Genomic DNA, 16,974 nt, shown 5'->3' with positions numbered 1-16,974 from the left:
CCTCACTCTTAGCCTTCCTCTTCTCGGGACCCCTCTCCTTGTTTTCTTTGGCCATTTCGACCAACCTCTTAGCTCTCCCTACTCGCTCATAGACTTCCTTAATATCTGTAAGGACCCCAACTGGTAGCTTCTCCATTATCTGATAAGTCAAGCCCTTCTCAAACCTCAGTGCTAAATTCTACTGATTCAGCCCTATGTTCTCTGCATATCGTGACTTCTCATTAAACTAATGATAGTACTCAGCCACAATCATATCCGGAGTCATCTTGAAAGCATCAAACTCATCCCTCAGCTTACTACGAACATGTTCAGGTACAAACTCCCGACGCATAGCTCTCTTAAACTCACTCCATGGTATAACTGACTTCCCCTGCCTCACATACAAATCTAAGACACTCTCCCTTACCTTGTCCCACCACTCTCCCGCAACATCTCTTAAGTAGAACGCAGCTTGTTCCACTTTGAAGTCCTCGGGATAGTGAACCACATTCAAGATGGTTCTCCATTTCCCTATGCCAATTGTCGAGCAAAATTGGCGCACCGGTACCCATATACACTTTTGGGTTGAAGCAGGCTAATGTAGTGCTCATCTTGGCAAAGTCCACCATGGCTTCTTTGTCTTTCCCAAACTTCTTTAGGGCCTCGGTAAGCGCATCTTGATGCTCATGCATCTTAACTATCTCATCTACACTCATCTCTTACGCCCTCGTGTACAAAGCATATCTCTGTGGGGGCATCTTTGAGCTATAAGAGGAGAGGCAAACGTAAACACATAGCCTACGGCTCAAAGCATAAACGACTTGTACAACCCAAACTCGATTGAGTAACTTCACCCACTCGATCGAGTAGAGGTCACTCAATCGAGTTGCCCACTTACTCGATCGAGTGCCTCGACTCCAGAACCTGACCAGAATGTACAACAAAACACACTCGATCGAACCCCTCATGTAGTCGATCGAGTAGCCCCCACTCCATCGAGAACTCCTCTTACTCGATCGAGTTCCCCAAAAAGCAGCCATTGCCTAAACATCGTCATATACCCACTCGACCGAGCTCAGCCCACTCGATCGAGCCCAACCTACTCGATCGAGTAACCCCACCAGATCGAGTCATGCTTACTTTCTAGTTACCCGCATGCTTTAAATTAACAACTTTTTGCAACGACATAGATATATATATATATATACGTAAGCGCAACATCCTATTCACATGTTTCTATAATGCCACATTATAAATCATCCATCATGCAACTACATTATTCACAACACCATATCATCATATGAACTATTCACCTTTCCACCACATTCTCTATCCCTCCACAACATTTATCCAACCAATCCATACAACACATCGTCCAACATATACCATAGAACATTAGTAAACACATAGTGATCCCATGACACCCCATAGTGACCGGTTCAAAGTTGTAGGGCGAGTTCGCGACTTTAGGACGTCTCCCAAGCCTTTGTATTAGCTCCTAACAACTCCTACCCGGGTTCATTTTATTTTGACTCCCTAGATTCATTAGTTACACGTTCTAAAATCATCGCTCTAATATGACTTTGTAACACCCCCATACACCAAGGTGCCTTACCAAGACCATCTAATGCTTGGAAGTGCTACCATCTCGGTTACCCGAAGCAGTGTATATCAAATTGACCATAAGGAAACGTACATTAGATAAATAAGTTTAACTGATTACATATCCAAAACCAAAACTGTTAAATGAAATATAATTGTTCCAAAAATATCAAACCAACTACAAAGAAACTAAGTTCAAGACACAGCGGAAGACTCTAGTGACACGTGATGACTCCATCCCAGTTATCCCTCGCGCAATCCATCTCATACCTGCTCAATAACTGCTCACCATCCCCGTATGGATCACCATAGTTTTCAAAACATTTAATCGGGATCAATTACTAATTACACAAAACAAGATACACAAGATAACAATACACCGATCATCCAACTCCGTCAAATCTCCACACACCTGAAAACACACTAAAGTGTGTAGTCCTGCCAGAATACTCATCGCAACAGATATTTTTCGCCGCCAGTGGTGGACCACAGCCGTATCCACCAAATCCCCGCTCATCAATTCCGAGCGAAAACCCAAGTTCCTTAATGTGCACATCCCCTCCTGTGGCGGGTTCCACAGAGCGTGAATCAAGGGCGTGAAGCCACTCCCGCAAGTGACTCCACTCAGCCGAGGACGCGCCTCGCGAACCACAGTCAAACACATCCAACCAATTATACAGCCACAATTACCAATACGATAAAGATCAACAACAATAAACAACCAACAACAATCCACCATCAAAAACATGTAATCAATAACCAAGTAGGGAAACCCTACCTGGAACAATAAAATCACCAAGACCGTCACAAACAGCTATTCAAAACCGCTCCTCTACGAAATCACCTCCTATAATCACACAACCATATAATTACTATCTAATAATCACCATACTCCCAAAATCCCCCAAAATACCTAATTAGGGTTTTAATCAAAATCAATAAAAAGGCATAAAAACTGTACAAGGATCTTACCCACAATACGATGAACTCAACTGTAATACCCCCTTCTTACCCGGCCAAGGTAATTGGGAGATGTTATCTTCTCGGGTTCCCGAGGTATTGAAATCGGAGTCGCAATAGAGAAACGATTAACTTAAATAAGGGTTTAGTCGATTACATATACATAAATGAAATACATGAAATGAATAATATAACTCATGACTACTAAACTAATCTAATCGAATATGCTAGACTCGAATGTCATCGAGGATCGTCCTGTCTCCCGCATGCTACCAAAGCCAACTTGTAAATAACTGCTCCCCATATGATCGAAAATATCATATGGATTGACACAGGACACCCCAGAAATAGGTGATAATTACCGGACACAATAAACGTCAGTTTCAATAATAAATGCAAGACATGACATAATAAGAAATATGCAACATGTTGATTATATGAATGAGACACGGACAAATCAACATCACGTCGGTACCGGGGCATGCCCAGACATACCTCAACCTCTACTACGGTACCGGGACACGCCTAGGCATGCCGATCATTACACTAGGTACCGGGACACGCCCAGACATACCGGGTCCGGAAGCCAACCGGATCCCCTGCCAGACGTCGTGTCTCAACCATACGCGTCCCTCCATACTCAAGCCATTAATGTGCACATTCCTCTTGGAGTGAAAAGCTTCAAGAGGCGACTTAAGCGTAAGACGGTCTCCCAACCGTCTTACGTCTCCAAAACGATAACCAATAACATCCACAAATTCTCCAACACAATTCATTCACAACTATACATATAAAATGAAAGAACCACATTATACATATGATCAATTCATGAATCCCATCCCCCATCTTATGAGCAACAACCCTTCCAATACCCACATGACATACTAGCCAAATTATGAATGCATATGACAAAGTAAGACATACAAACATGCTTATACAACATTGAAACCGAGTAGGATAACCTACCTTTAAGCATAATCCTCAAGCTAAACAAAATCACCAAGTATCCATCTCATAAAACCGTCTTATCCTACATAAATCATGTAATAACTATCCCAATTCACTCTATACTAGTTTACAATATAAAACCCTTTATTATTAGTCACTAACTACTCACTTTGCATAACTAATTTCTAATAAATCTTTCTTAGTAAACCCTGACTCGAATTTACTCATAAGACAATGAGGAAAGGGTGAGATTTCTACTTAAATAGGTAGATCGGGGCATAGGAGGCATATTCCACAATTAATCCAAGCTTGAAGGCCAAAGAAAGAGCATTGGAAGAATTTTAGAGAGATGGGAGTAACTTTGGAGAGATAAGGAGGAAGGTGGAAATGAATTTAGGGTTAGGGGAGAAAGGGGGTAAATCCCGTATTCTGAAAACAGCGGCACTTGACCGAGTGTCGAGTCCACTCAGTTGAGCGAACTCACTCGGCGGAGTTGCACTCCACTCGCTTGAATAGACGCACTCGGTCGAGTGTGCCTTTCACGCGACCGAGTGAACACATTCGATCCGCTGCAAGGTCAAGTGTAAGGCCGTCTTTTCCTTCTTCTCGCGCGTTCCAAGGTCTAAGTACGGGTTCCACAATTGCCGGGTATTACAAGCTTTCCCCCTTAAAATGAACTTTATCCTGGAAGTTCGCCACTCACTCTCTTTCCCAAAGATTCTTCGGTCTACTCTCGGGCTTCTTTCTTGGTTCTTGTGTGTTCCCTTGCCATCATTACTCTTATTGTTATGTACGTGTGTCCTATCTCTCCTAAGTTTCTTGTTCGCTCTCATTACTTTCCTACGTATTGCACTCTTTGTTTCTAAATTTCTCCGAGTTCTTACATTTACCCCCCTAAAAGGGAACTTCGTCCCGAAGTTCGCTATAAGTCTCATCTGACACTCTCCTGGTAGTCTACTATTATTACCACAAGCTGTGTATAATTACCATATGTATATATACATTTTTATGGGTAGCTTTTATGACTAGGTTCAATCATATTTATTATTCACATGTCATCCACATATCGTATCAAAAGGCCACAACGCGTACCAGTGTTACAATCTCGTCATATGATGCGTACCTACTACTATTATATATTTCTACTACTATTACAGAATACATACGGATTTTCATGTCATTTTATCCATCATATAATCGTTTATTGTTTGACTATTCCCTTATACCGTCCAATTCATTGACAAGGTCAAGAGTAAACAATTCATAAAGGTCTATCGGGTGGGTTTTCTATGGTCAATCGACTCTTAGTAGGTCGGCATAGTCAAAAATTAAGGTCAAATGTGTCATAGGTGGTCAAAATTACAAAAAATTGTCAAATTCCAATGTACTCGGTCGAGTCTAGCAGTTACTCGGCCGAGTGAAAGTCACTCGTTCGAGTGGTCATGCCACTCGGTCGAGTGGAGGGTTTTACGGGAGGTTCCCAAAACCTATCTATAGACCTACTCGATCGAGTGAAGGAGGCACTCTGTCAAGTGGACCACCACTCAGTCGAGTGAATAGGGTACTCGGCCGAGTGTCGCTAGGTAGTGCAAATTTCGGCCATTAATGGCCTCCAAGCTTCCTTATGGTTGAACATACATGCAATGGGGTCCAAATGGTGATTACTACACCATCCTACTATGTAAGGTCTCCTAATCTTGGCCTTATGGCCGGCTTACAACATAAAACTAAATTGTTCAAAGTTTCAAACGACAATTAAAAGTCTCCAGGAATTCTGAGTCACAAGGTCACCATTACTTGGAGGACTTCCTCTTCTTGCCAATGCTAGACATCCACTTTGCCCACCTGGAGCGACTCTTCCCCGTCTTTCTTCCTCCTCCCGCTTGTTCCTCCTCCTCTTCTTCATTTTCCTCTTCCTCTTCTGGTCCTTTATGAGCCGCTGCCTCCCACACTTCATCAAGGTCCATGGCCTCCGCCGCCGTAGATGTTCCCGCCTCGCTTCCGCTCCCTTGGTAGACATTGCTAGGATAGATCCCGGCATCACCCATGTATGGGTCACGCAAGTGTCCCATGCCGAAAGGAAAGTTGATCTCCCAATCCGATGGTTGGATACCATAGGCCTTGAAGACTCCGGAGGTGTCTCTGGGTCCGGACCAAAAGCTTGGATGTTGGGCGGGTCTTACTCCTTGATTATAGGCCACCTCGTACATGTCTCTCAACACAAGGTCAGTGTTCACCCGGTGAATGAGGTACGACATGGGATAGTTGGAGTCAAAGGTTCGTGGGGCTTGGCCAAAATTCCCGGTGTAAGGTGGGGGCATCATAGTTGTAGGCATGGAGTGGGGAAAATATGTGGGAGCTTCCTCGACGGGAGCACGAGGAGAGGGGGGTAACGGGGGTGCCTCCCATTTCTCGGTGGCATCATCAAGGTCAAAGGTGAGATTGCTAGGGATGGTATATGTTTGGGCCTCGGGGCGGGGTGATCCCGCTCTCTCCAAAGAGAAAGTCGGGGGTAGGTCCTCACCCGCGGGAAGTTTCATGTACCACTTATCATCAACCCTCCAAGAATAGGTGTCATCCTACTCTCCGTCAAACACCCAAGACATAGCCTTAAACCAATCAAGATCAAAATACACCACTTCCCTAGACATGGGTGCATCCACCGCTCCCGGTTCATAAGCTAACAAGTTCTTAGCCAAACGAGTCACCAAGGCACCACAATCTAAGGAGCATTGGTCCACCTCGGCCATCATCGCAAGAGCAAGACATACCAAATACATGACATTGAAGTGGAGACGGTTCTCATGGCAGGGGTTAAGGTAGGAGCTCAAGATTAAGACTTCCGTGTAGTTAAGCTTACTTGGATCTTTCCTCCCATAGAGGAGGTTGGTCAAGGAGCGCAATAAGATCTTTAGAACGGGTGCTCAATGTCACTCGTCTTCATATTACTTACACTAATATTCTCCTTGCTTGTGTAAAAGTGATAGTACTTGGTAGCCTTCATGTCCTTCTCAATCTTGTCATGGTGACCCAACACTCGTTTTCTCACTCCTAGGTGGTCGGCAAAAGCATCGCTACCTAGGTCAAAAGGGGTATTTTTGAGCCTAAAGCTCACCTTGTGGGTCTCCTTATCATAAGTGAAGGGGCTCAAGAACTCGAGGGTGAGGTTGTGGTAGCTTATTTCCTCCAAGTTGTACAAACCCTCCAACCCAAGGACCGTGAAAATATTATGTACGTCCTTCTCTATCCCTAAAGCCTCCAAGGTGCTTACCGACATGCACTTGGTCGGGGCCATCCTCCTAGAGGCTAGGACCTCAAACTTGTCTTGGTGCTCCTCACTCCCAAAAGCCATGGATGGGTAGTCGAGAAGGGTCATAGCGAGTGGTGCTTCTTGTTGGGGTTGGCGAGCATTTCTTCCGCGACCGCTTCTAGCGTTCCTTGTCATGCTACAAGAGAATCACACACAAGATATGAGATGGGAAAGGTAAGAATTGGAAGTAAATGTTGGATGTGAATGAGGATTTTCTCAACTTTTCAAATTGATGAATACCAAGCGAGGAGAATTTCTAAGATAGTTTCCTTGCAAATTTTAACCATCTTTTAAAAATTTTCACATGTCACAAGTTCTTTTTCCGGAAAATAAAGACTCGTGTGATATAATGTGGCCTTTAAACATGACTTTAATTACATGTATTATCTATAGCCATCCTTCAACTTGTTAATTCAACCATGACACACAACACTAAAAAAACAAAACTTTTTTTTTACTTAAAAATTACATGTTACTATTATTGTCGACCGAATTTTTGTTAAAGTTGGTGGAAATAAAATTTAGCTTGTATGAATTTGAAAGGAATTCTGGTGAGTAAAATGCTTCTTTATCTTAAGAAGTTCTTTTAATTTAAACTAGTAGGTAGTAACACAAGTAGTGAATATAAATTAAATTTGGTGATGGTTAGTGTCAGATTTTCAAGAGTTTGAGATAAAACTTCTTTTAATCCTTTTTATAAAGTGATAGTAACCACAAAATTCTTAATATTACCTCATAAGAAGTTCATAATTAAGCATAAAATGTATCATTCATGGAAAATTTAGGAGTTGTGAGAATTTCCACCCAATTTTTTAAGACAAAAATTGATTTCATTTTGGTTCACATAATACATTATCAACCAAGATAGTAGTCCAACAAGGTAATTAAACAAAGTTTTGCTCATGAAAAATCAAAATTTGGGCATGACTTGTCTAGAATCCGAAAATTTAAGAAGAAAGTTTAAGACGAAACTTACACATATTATGCAAGATCCATTCATGACAACAAAAGTTAGGCCTTTGTTGTCCAACTATACACAACAACAATCGCCAAAATCCAATCATTTATCCAAGAACACCAATTTTCGAGTTCTACCATGTTGACCAAAAGTTTTCTACAAAAAAATGATTTTTATCAACCACAATGGTATTAAAAGCTTACTAGTATCATGAATTAAGCAAAACAAACAACCAATTAACAAAACTTTAAGGATTTAGAAGTAGATCTAAGAGATTCAAATTTGGGGAAAAAGATGGAAGGAGATGAATAATCTTACCTTGATCAAATTAATGAGAGTAAATGAGAAAGGTGGACAAGTAGGATGAATTTCCAAGCAAGTTAGAGCAACAATGGAGGTTTTGGAGAAAATTTTTGTGAAGAAAGAGATGAAGATATGATGATATGAGGATAAGAATGAAGAATTCGGGGAAATAAGGGCTTTAAGCAGAGTAAGCCAACCCATGTGACCCACTTGGTCGAGTTCCAAGTGCACTCGGTCGAGTATGAGTCCACTCGGTCGAGTGGATTACCCACTCGGTCGAGTGACGGGTTTTGCATAATGTATAACCCCTGGAACCGGGTCCATTCGGTTGAGTCAAGGGTCCACTCGGTCGAGTGCTCACTTACTCGGCCGAGTTGGTACTCACACTCGGTCAAGTGATCCCGTTGGGTTTCAGATTATCACTAAGAGCTTATCGACATATTTCCTGCAAGACAATACAAGGTTCGGGAGTCCATCATTTATCGGTGACTTATCCCGAGTTAGCTCATGCGACACCAAGGTTGCCGATCCCTACTTCCTACATCCACACTCGCACTTACCTTACCGAAATGTTGCCATTTATATACTAACAATAACACTATCAAGCATTAGATAACCGTATGATATGCATCAAGGGAATGGGATTATCATTTTCCAAAAGATGTCAAGACATGTAAATCCATTCATACACATATGAAATTTCATAGCATGCAAGAGTCTAGCAACAACCATATCATTTATGCAATCATACAACATTATCAATATCGTTCACCCTTACTTGTAACCACCCACGTAGTGACCAACTGAGGCAATAGGCACTAGTTTTGATATGAGGGCGCCCACCCATACAAAACCGATCTCCTATTGTTCTCGAGTCGGGTTCATTTTATTAGGCACACCTAGGTTAATTTTGGTTCATTTGTTTAGGTTCTAAAATCGAGGCTCTGATACCGCTTTGTAACACCCCCTTCTTACTCGGCAAAGGTAATTGGGAGATGTTACCTTCTCGGGTTCCCGAGTTAGTGAAATCAGAGTCGCAATAGAGAAACGATTAACTTAAATAAGTGTTTAGTCGATTACATAGACATAAATGAAATACATGAAATGAATAATACAACTCATGACTACTAACATAATCTAATCGACTATGCTAGACTCGAATGTCATCACGGATCATCCCTTCTCCCGTATGCTACCAAAACCAACCTGTAAACAACTGCAACATGTACACAACAAACGTCAGTTTCAATAGGTGACAATTACACGTACACAACAAACGTCAGTTTCAATAATAAATGCAAGAGATGACATAATAAGAAATATGCAACATGTTGATTATATGAATGAGACACACACAAATCAACATCACCCCGGTACCGGGACATGCCCAGATATACCTCAACCTCTACTCCGGCACCGAGACCCGCCCATGCATACCAATCATCACACTAGGTAATGGGACACGCCGAGACGTACCGGGTCCGGAAGCCAACCGGATCCCTTGCCAGACGTCGTGTCTCAACCATACGCGTCCCTCAGTACTCAAGCCATTAATGTGCACATTCCTCTTGGAGTGGGAAGCTCCAAGAGGCGACTTAAGCATAAGATGGTCTCCCAACCGTCTTACGTCTCCAAAACGATAACCAATAACATCCACAAATTCTCCAACACAATTCATTCACAACTATACATATAAAATGAAAGAACCACATTAAACATATGATCAATTCATGAGTCCCATCCCCCATGTTATGAGCAACAACCCTTCCAATACCCACATAACATACTATCCAAATTATGAATGCATATGACAAAGAAAGACATACAAACATGCTTATACAACATTGAAACCGAGTAGGATAACATACCTATAAGCATAATCCTCAAGCTAAACGAAATCACCAAGTATCCATCTCATAAAACCGTCTCATCCTACATAAATCATGTAATAACTATCACAATTCACACTATACTAGTTTACAACATAAAGCCCTTTATTATTAGTCACTAACTACTCACTTTGCATAAGTAATTACTAATAAATCTTTCTTAGTAAGCCCTGACTCGAATTTACTCATAAGACAAAGAGGAAAGGGTGAGATTTCTACTAACAAAGGTAGATCGGGGCACAGCGGGAATGTTCCACCATTAATCTAAGCTTGAAGGCCAAAGGAAGAGCATTGGAAGCATTTTAGGGAGAGGGGAAGGGGTTTGGAGAGATAAGGAGGAAGGTGGAAATGATTTTAGGGTTAGGGAAGAAAGGGGGTAAATCCCGTATTCTGAAAATAGCGGCACTCAACCGATTGTCGAGTCCACTCGGTCAAGTGAACTCACTCGGCCGAGTAGCACTCCACTCGGTCAAGTGGACACACTCGGTCGAGTGTGCCTTTCACTCGACCGAGTAAACCCACTCGATCCGCTGCAAGGTCAAGTGTAAGGCCGTCTTTTCCATCTTCTCACACGTTCCAAAGTCTAAGTACGGGTTTCACAAATGTCGGGTATTACATCAACGGCGTAAAGAACACAACGATCCAAAGACTCTAGCCCTTAGAATTTTATTGCAATGCGAAGGAGAAAGCAACGTAACTTGTTTACGTTTTTGTGAAGTTTTGAAAGAGGTAAAAGTGACAAAGAAACTGATGAAAGTGTTTTTATATCTTTTTCGCATTGTTAACAAAACGCGGCAAAATAACCCGTAAAACCGACTTACTCGATCGAGTAAGTCACTTACTCGATCGAGTGACCCCTACTTGATCTAGGACCCCACTTACTCGATCAAGTACCCATCAGGCAGTATACTGTTTCGTAACCAAACCTCACTTACTCAATACAGTACCCAACAGTGTACCCAACAGTGTAGAAAACTGTAGTATTACAGACTCAGCAAGGTAATTACATGATTTGGGTTATCTTCAACTGTTTAACAAATTCGGTTTATTTTATTTCAATGTAAGATACTTGGAGTAAGATTCGGCTAGCTTTGGGGTACAAGAAGCATGTGGTACCGTTACATATAGTACCAAAGGATATAGTGTCAGGTAGAGATGCGAGGTTCATATCACGGTTTTGGCAAGAGTTGCAGGGATTGATGGGAACTACCATAAAGATGAGTACATCATTTCATCCTGCGACAGATGGTCAAACTGAAAGAACTGTCAAGACTCTAGAGGATATTTTGCGAGCTTGTGATATGGAGTTTGGTGGGAGTTAACAGGATATAATGGACCTGATAGAGTTTTCTTACAACAACAAATATCACTCTGGTATTGGGATGACATCTTTTGAGGCTTTGCATGGCAAGAAGTGTAGGAGTCTGGTTTGTTGGGATGACAGTGTTGAAGTTGTAACCTTAGGACCACAGATGGCGCAAGAGATGATTGAGCAAGTGCACTTTATTCGCTAAAAGATGAAAGCAGCTCAAGATAGACAAAAGAGTTATGCAGACTTGCATCGCAGGGACATTGAGTTTGTGGTAGGTCACAAGGTCCTCTTGAAAGTGTCACCTATGCGGGGAGCTATGAGGTTTGGCAAGAGAGGAACATTGAGTTAGAAGTTCATTAGTCCTTATGATATTTTAGATTAGATAGGTTAAGTATCCTATCGGCTAGCTTAACCACCATCGCTTGATCGGGTCCATAATGTGTTTCATATATCACAACTTCGGAAGTATGTGAGTGATCCGAAACATGTACTTGAGGTTGAGAATATCGAGTTAGATAAGGCTCTAACTTATGCAGAGGTTCCTATGGAGATTTTGGATCGTAAGGTATGCAACAAAAGGAATGGTGAAACAGTCTTGCTTAAGGTGCTATGGACTAATCACAATGTGGAGGAAGCCATTTGGGAACTGGACGAGGCTATGAGAGAGCGGTACCCACATATTTTTGATCAAGTATGTTTTGTTACAGGGACGTAACCGTTGTCTTTTAGGAGGGGGGGGGGGGGTAGGAGTTAGTCGCATGTGTGTTTTGGATAGTTTAAGGTCGGAATGGTTGTGTTGATAGGCTTGTGTGAGCAATAGTTGGTTATTTAGTTGACCATAGTTAGTGTTGTTAGTGTCTTTGAATAGTTTGTTTTAAGTAGGGAAGACTGTAATACCACGGTTTTTTGATCCTCGGTTACTCGGTAGAGTACGGGGAACTCGACCGAGTAAGTCGTCGTGTGCCTTCTGGTCAGGTTACTGTTCAGGGGCACTTGGCCGAGTAGTGAGATACTCGGCCGAGTATGTAGTACTTGGCCGAGTACCCCAGGTACTCGACCGAGTACCCGGTCCGACGGGATTAATTTCCGCGGTTTTGATTATGGTGATTAGAGATTATATATTATGTGTTACCATTTTACAAAATCACTTTTACAAAACCTAACAACGCTTATCACCTCTCTAATCACCCTAATCACTCCCAAGGCTATTTCATTGATCTTGAGTCTTGAATCCGTCTCTTCCATATCGGGTTCGTTGGTAAGTCACTAGTACTTTGTTAATTAGTTATGTTTGTTCTTTAGGGTTTTGCCCTAATTGATTAGTTTGGGAAAAAGGGGTTAATTGGTATGATTGTGATATAGTATTGTTGTAATTTATTGCTAGGTGACGAGTTCGTAGAGGAATAATTCTAGCTTCTGCTGTTATTTGTGATTTCAGATTCGCTAATAAGGTAGGGTTTCCTAACTCAGTCAGTTGTGTAATTTTTTTTGGTGAAATGTAAGAATTTTATTAAGCACACACTTAGGCTATTACATACTAACAATTTAAAGAAGACATAACAATTTTGGTAGAGACATACCTCTACTTACACAATTCAATGCTTTCTAACCACAGTTTATCATTAATATCTAAACAATTATGAAAAGCACTAATCCGAAACATAGCAACAGTTCTATCCATCCTTAAAACAGTCTCAGGTCTGACCAGACAATGCTCAACTCGAACTCTATTCATTTGCATCCAAATATGATAGTAACAAGCCATGAAAGCACATAACAAGATGCCTCTTCTTGTTTTAGTCCACTTCTGAAGCCATATCCACTGCAAGATGTTATCAGTTGGAATAGCTACATGACATAAACTAGCCATCCCTAAGAGAATGCTTCTACTATAGGTACAATGCTGAAATAAATGCAAATGGGTCTCTGCAGCACACCCCCACAGTAAGCAATCTTCATCAGGGACAATACCCAAGACAAACATTTTAGCTTTAACCTGCAAGACTTCCCTTGCCAATAACCAACAGAAGAACTTGTGCTTAGGCACTACCCATGTGTTCCAAACAATTATATGCCATTCATCTTCCTGATACTTCACTCTCAGCATTTCATATCCACTCTTTACTATGTATCCTTTAGGATCCACCAACCACCGCCCTTGATTATAGCCTAAACTAAATTTGTCTCGAACTCTACAAACTATTTTCCAACCCCATCTAATATCACCAATGGGTACATAATCAGTTCAAGCCTTGCCTTTTAAATAAATTTAGCTAATCCATTTAACCCAGAGTTTATCAGGATTAAAATAGATCCACCACACTAATTTGCCCATAGCAGCAACATTCCACAAAAAACTATCTCTGAGTCCAAGACCACCCTCCTTCTTTGGAGAACAAATTTAGCCCAACTGACAAGAGGTACCCCGAGTGATCAACTTTCTCATCCCACAGGTAATTTCGACAGATGGTATTCAATTTATGTAGCATTCCTTTTGGTATAATGAAAATGTTCATCAAATAAGTGTATAATGAAGTCAGTACTGAGTTAACAAGTACTAACCTCCCAGAATAAGATAAGTGTCTGGACCAAAAACTTGTAATTCTTGCTGTAATCTTTTCCACCAGAATTTGACCTTCAGCTTTTGTTAGTCTACCAGCAGTAATAGGCACTCCCAGATATTTAAATGGGAGTTGCCCTTCCTGAATCCCAGTAGTAAGCAGAATATCCTCCTTTACCCCCACAGGCACCCCATTAAAATAAGCATTTATTTTAGTGGGACTCATATGTAACCAAGAGGCCCTGGAGAGGGTAGCAAAAGCACTAAGCACCACCATTATGTAACCCACATCACCTTTACTGAATAATAAAAGGTTATCTGCAAACATTAAGTGTGATAACTTGACTTAACCACACATAGGGTGATATCTGAATCCCATATTTTCAGTAACATACCCTAAAACTCTACGCAAATACTCCATAGAAATAGTAAATAAAAAGGGAGACAAAGGATCCCCTTGTCTTAACCCTTTCTTCCCATGAAAGAATCCAAAAATATCTCCATTTAAAACCAAGGAGTAACTTGAAGTCCTAACACACTCCATTATCAAGGAAATAAACTGTGCAGGGAACTCTAAGGAAACCAACATCTCTTCTAAAAACTCTCAGCTGACAGAATCATATGCTTTCTTCAAGTCAACTTTTATTAGGAATCTAGGAGAAATAGACTTCCTATTATATAATCTGACTATGTCCTGACAGATAAGAATATTTTCAACTATGCTCCTACCCTTGATAAAACCTCCTTGACTATCACTTATCAACTCAGGCAAAACCTCAGACAATCTATTGCAAAGAAGCTTAGAAATGCATTTGTAAACTACATTGCAACAAGATATAGGACGAAATTGGGTAACATTTTGAGGCATTGCACATTTAGGAATGAGGGTAATGAGGGTATGATTTAATTACTTAAGAAGTTTGCCAGACTTGAAAAAATCTTTTATAGAAAGATAAACAGAAGCCCCCACTATATCCCAAGCATCTTTAAAGAAGGCACTAGAGTAACCATCTGGGCCTGCAGCCTTATGGTTAGGGATAGAAAATATTACCTTCTTGATCTGTTCATCAGTTATAGGGGATAGAAGTAAATTTTTGTGTTCAGCAGAGCACACCTTCCCCAACTTGACCACACTATTAATGACTTTAAGAACCTCCTCAGAAGTACCCAAAAGATTAGTATAAAAACCCAGGAAAGCTTCCTGAATTTTCTTTGGATCATCACATTGAAAACCCTGAGTATCCTCTATTTTAATCACCTTATTTCTGACTTGCCTTCCTTTAGTAAAACTATGAAAATACTTCGTGTTATCATCTCCCTTATCCATCCAAATGGCTTTGGATTTTTGCAATAAGAACTCAGAACAGGCAGTCTCCAGAAATCTAACACTGTTATTTACCTCCACCTCTTAAGAAATTAAAACAGCATTTTGAGGATCATCTCTAAGTTTCATTTGAAGAAACTCAAGGTTCATCTTAGCACTAGCAGTGTTATTGACTATATCGTCAAAATTGTCTTTATTCAACTGTTTTAGAGGCCATTTTAATGATTTCAGCTTCTTGAGTAGCTTGAACATCAATGTACCAGTCCAATTTGTGTCCCATACTTGCTGCACACACTCCTTAAAATCCTCTACTTGATGTGACTCATTTTAGAGCATATTTAGTCCCCGAATTAGCCTTGTTCCTATGCTTTTTAGTGCATAATAGGGTCATTTACTATCTTTAGTCTTTCGTTTTGCATATTCTTTGAGGTTTTGTTTACTTGGTAGGAGAGGAGTGCAAACTTTGCATTTTCATGGCAAAATGGAGCTAAATTGATCGAATCTAATGACCAAGCATCAAAGTGAAGACAAGACTAGAAGGCCTATGTAAATAACGAAGTAAATGGGCAATGATGAGAAGATCCTTGCATCCCCAACAAAATCCTTGAGGATTGTTGGAAGAAGAAAAGAAGAAAAGAATAAGAAGCCTTGTTGAGCTACTATCCGGGCGTCTCGGCCACGGGACAAGCGTCCTGGCTGGCTACAATCCGAGCGTCCCATAGCCAGTCCGCTTGTCTTATCCCTCTACAATCCAAGCGTCTCATGCCTCAAGCCGCTCAGATTCCTTCCCAGTGCAAGCCGTCTCCTCCTCAGTCCACTCGGGATGCGCATATTCCTTGAAGACTAGCGAAGCGGAGATGAGCATCTCCTTCGAGAGGAGCACTTCCTTAACTTTTATTAAGGGTCTTAATCGTCATTTAAGCCATTAGTAACCCTAATTTATGTACCTAATCTTTAGTATAAATACCCCATTATACTAATTAGATTATCATGTTTTTCTTATGCAATCTTAATCTCATTTTAATCTTGTAATCAACTTTTAATTAAGCATTAATACATATCTCATTTCCTTAATTTCTCTATTGTTCATCATTTATTTTGGGTAATTGAAGATTTTTTTTTTTTTTTTGGCAAGAATAGCAAGCCATATAGGGAAAAAAAAAAGGAGGCCAATCTTACAAAAGAGAACCTAATTCAAGCATTAAAGGACCCTATAATCTCCCCTTCTTTGGAGGGAGAATTTACAGACAATAATCTTATACTAACAAAATATTTTATGCGTTTGACAATATAATCCACATCGTGTTCAAACCCTTGAAATATTCTGATATTTCTTTCTTCCCATAGACTGTAAACTGTAGCCCCTAAGCAGCTAGAAAACCATTGAGCCTTCCAATGCTTCCTGACCCTCCTACCCGCTATCCAGTGGACCTCTTTACTCAGTTTAGATGTCCTATGCTGCACTCTTAGCCAATTCAAAACTTGATGCCAAATAGTAGCAGAAAAAATGCACTGAAAAAACAAGTGTTTATGCGTTTCATTGTCAGCTTTGCATAAAACACATATGTTTACCAGTGATATCCCCCTGTAATTCAACTGATCAATGGTGTCCAGTTTTTGTTGCATAGCTAGCATAAGAAACACACTATGTTTGGGCAAAACAGCTTGATGCCAGACTGTTGCCCCCCAACTAATTGGACTACCTTTCCTGCGAAACTGGTCATAAAGTAAGGATAGCTGAAAGCATGCCTTCTTGACACAACCAGACAGTAAGCTCTCAATATTTGTTCCATTGCCCACCATAGTCAGCAGCTCATCCCTAACCAGCA

The 16,974-nt window shown here is 40.9% G+C and overlaps 2 protein-coding genes across 2 annotated transcripts in view; both read left to right on the top strand.

Moving 5' to 3' along the window:
* Positions 1–16,125, top strand: part of LOC141611946 (uncharacterized) — a 47,143-nt gene extending 31,018 nt beyond the window's left edge. Inside the window, exons 11-12 of the mRNA XM_074430607.1 lie at positions 12,646–12,712; positions 15,593–16,125. The gene's annotated coding sequence lies outside the window, so the exon portion shown is untranslated. The remainder of the gene's footprint in view (positions 1–12,645; positions 12,713–15,592) is intronic.
* On the top strand, positions 11,281–12,708 carry LOC141614127 (uncharacterized). The gene is made up of 3 exons (XM_074432881.1): positions 11,281–11,376; positions 11,728–11,952; positions 12,700–12,708. Exons 1-3 carry the CDS (start codon positions 11,281–11,283, stop codon positions 12,706–12,708), a joined length of 330 nt encoding a protein of 109 aa, XP_074288982.1.
* Positions 16,126–16,974: the final 849 nt, after the last annotated feature.

The sequence above is a fragment of the Silene latifolia genome, chromosome 11, assembly GCF_048544455.1.
Source record: "Silene latifolia isolate original U9 population chromosome 11, ASM4854445v1, whole genome shotgun sequence".
In the NCBI taxonomy this organism is placed as follows: domain Eukaryota; kingdom Viridiplantae; phylum Streptophyta; class Magnoliopsida; order Caryophyllales; family Caryophyllaceae; genus Silene; species Silene latifolia.
Note: the sequence above shows the minus strand (reverse complement) of the source record. Positions and strands in the feature narration are given on the sequence as shown.

Excerpts from the sequence above, each read along its gene's own strand:
- LOC141614127 (XM_074432881.1), top strand. The coding sequence starts at position 11,281 with ATGGACCTGATAGAGTTTTCTTACAACAACAAATATCACTCTGGTATT. Across the intron at positions 11,377-11,727 it reads GCAAGAAGTGTAGGAGTCTG|TATGTGAGTGATCCGAAACA; the intron begins GTTTGTTGGGAT and ends CAACTTCGGAAG.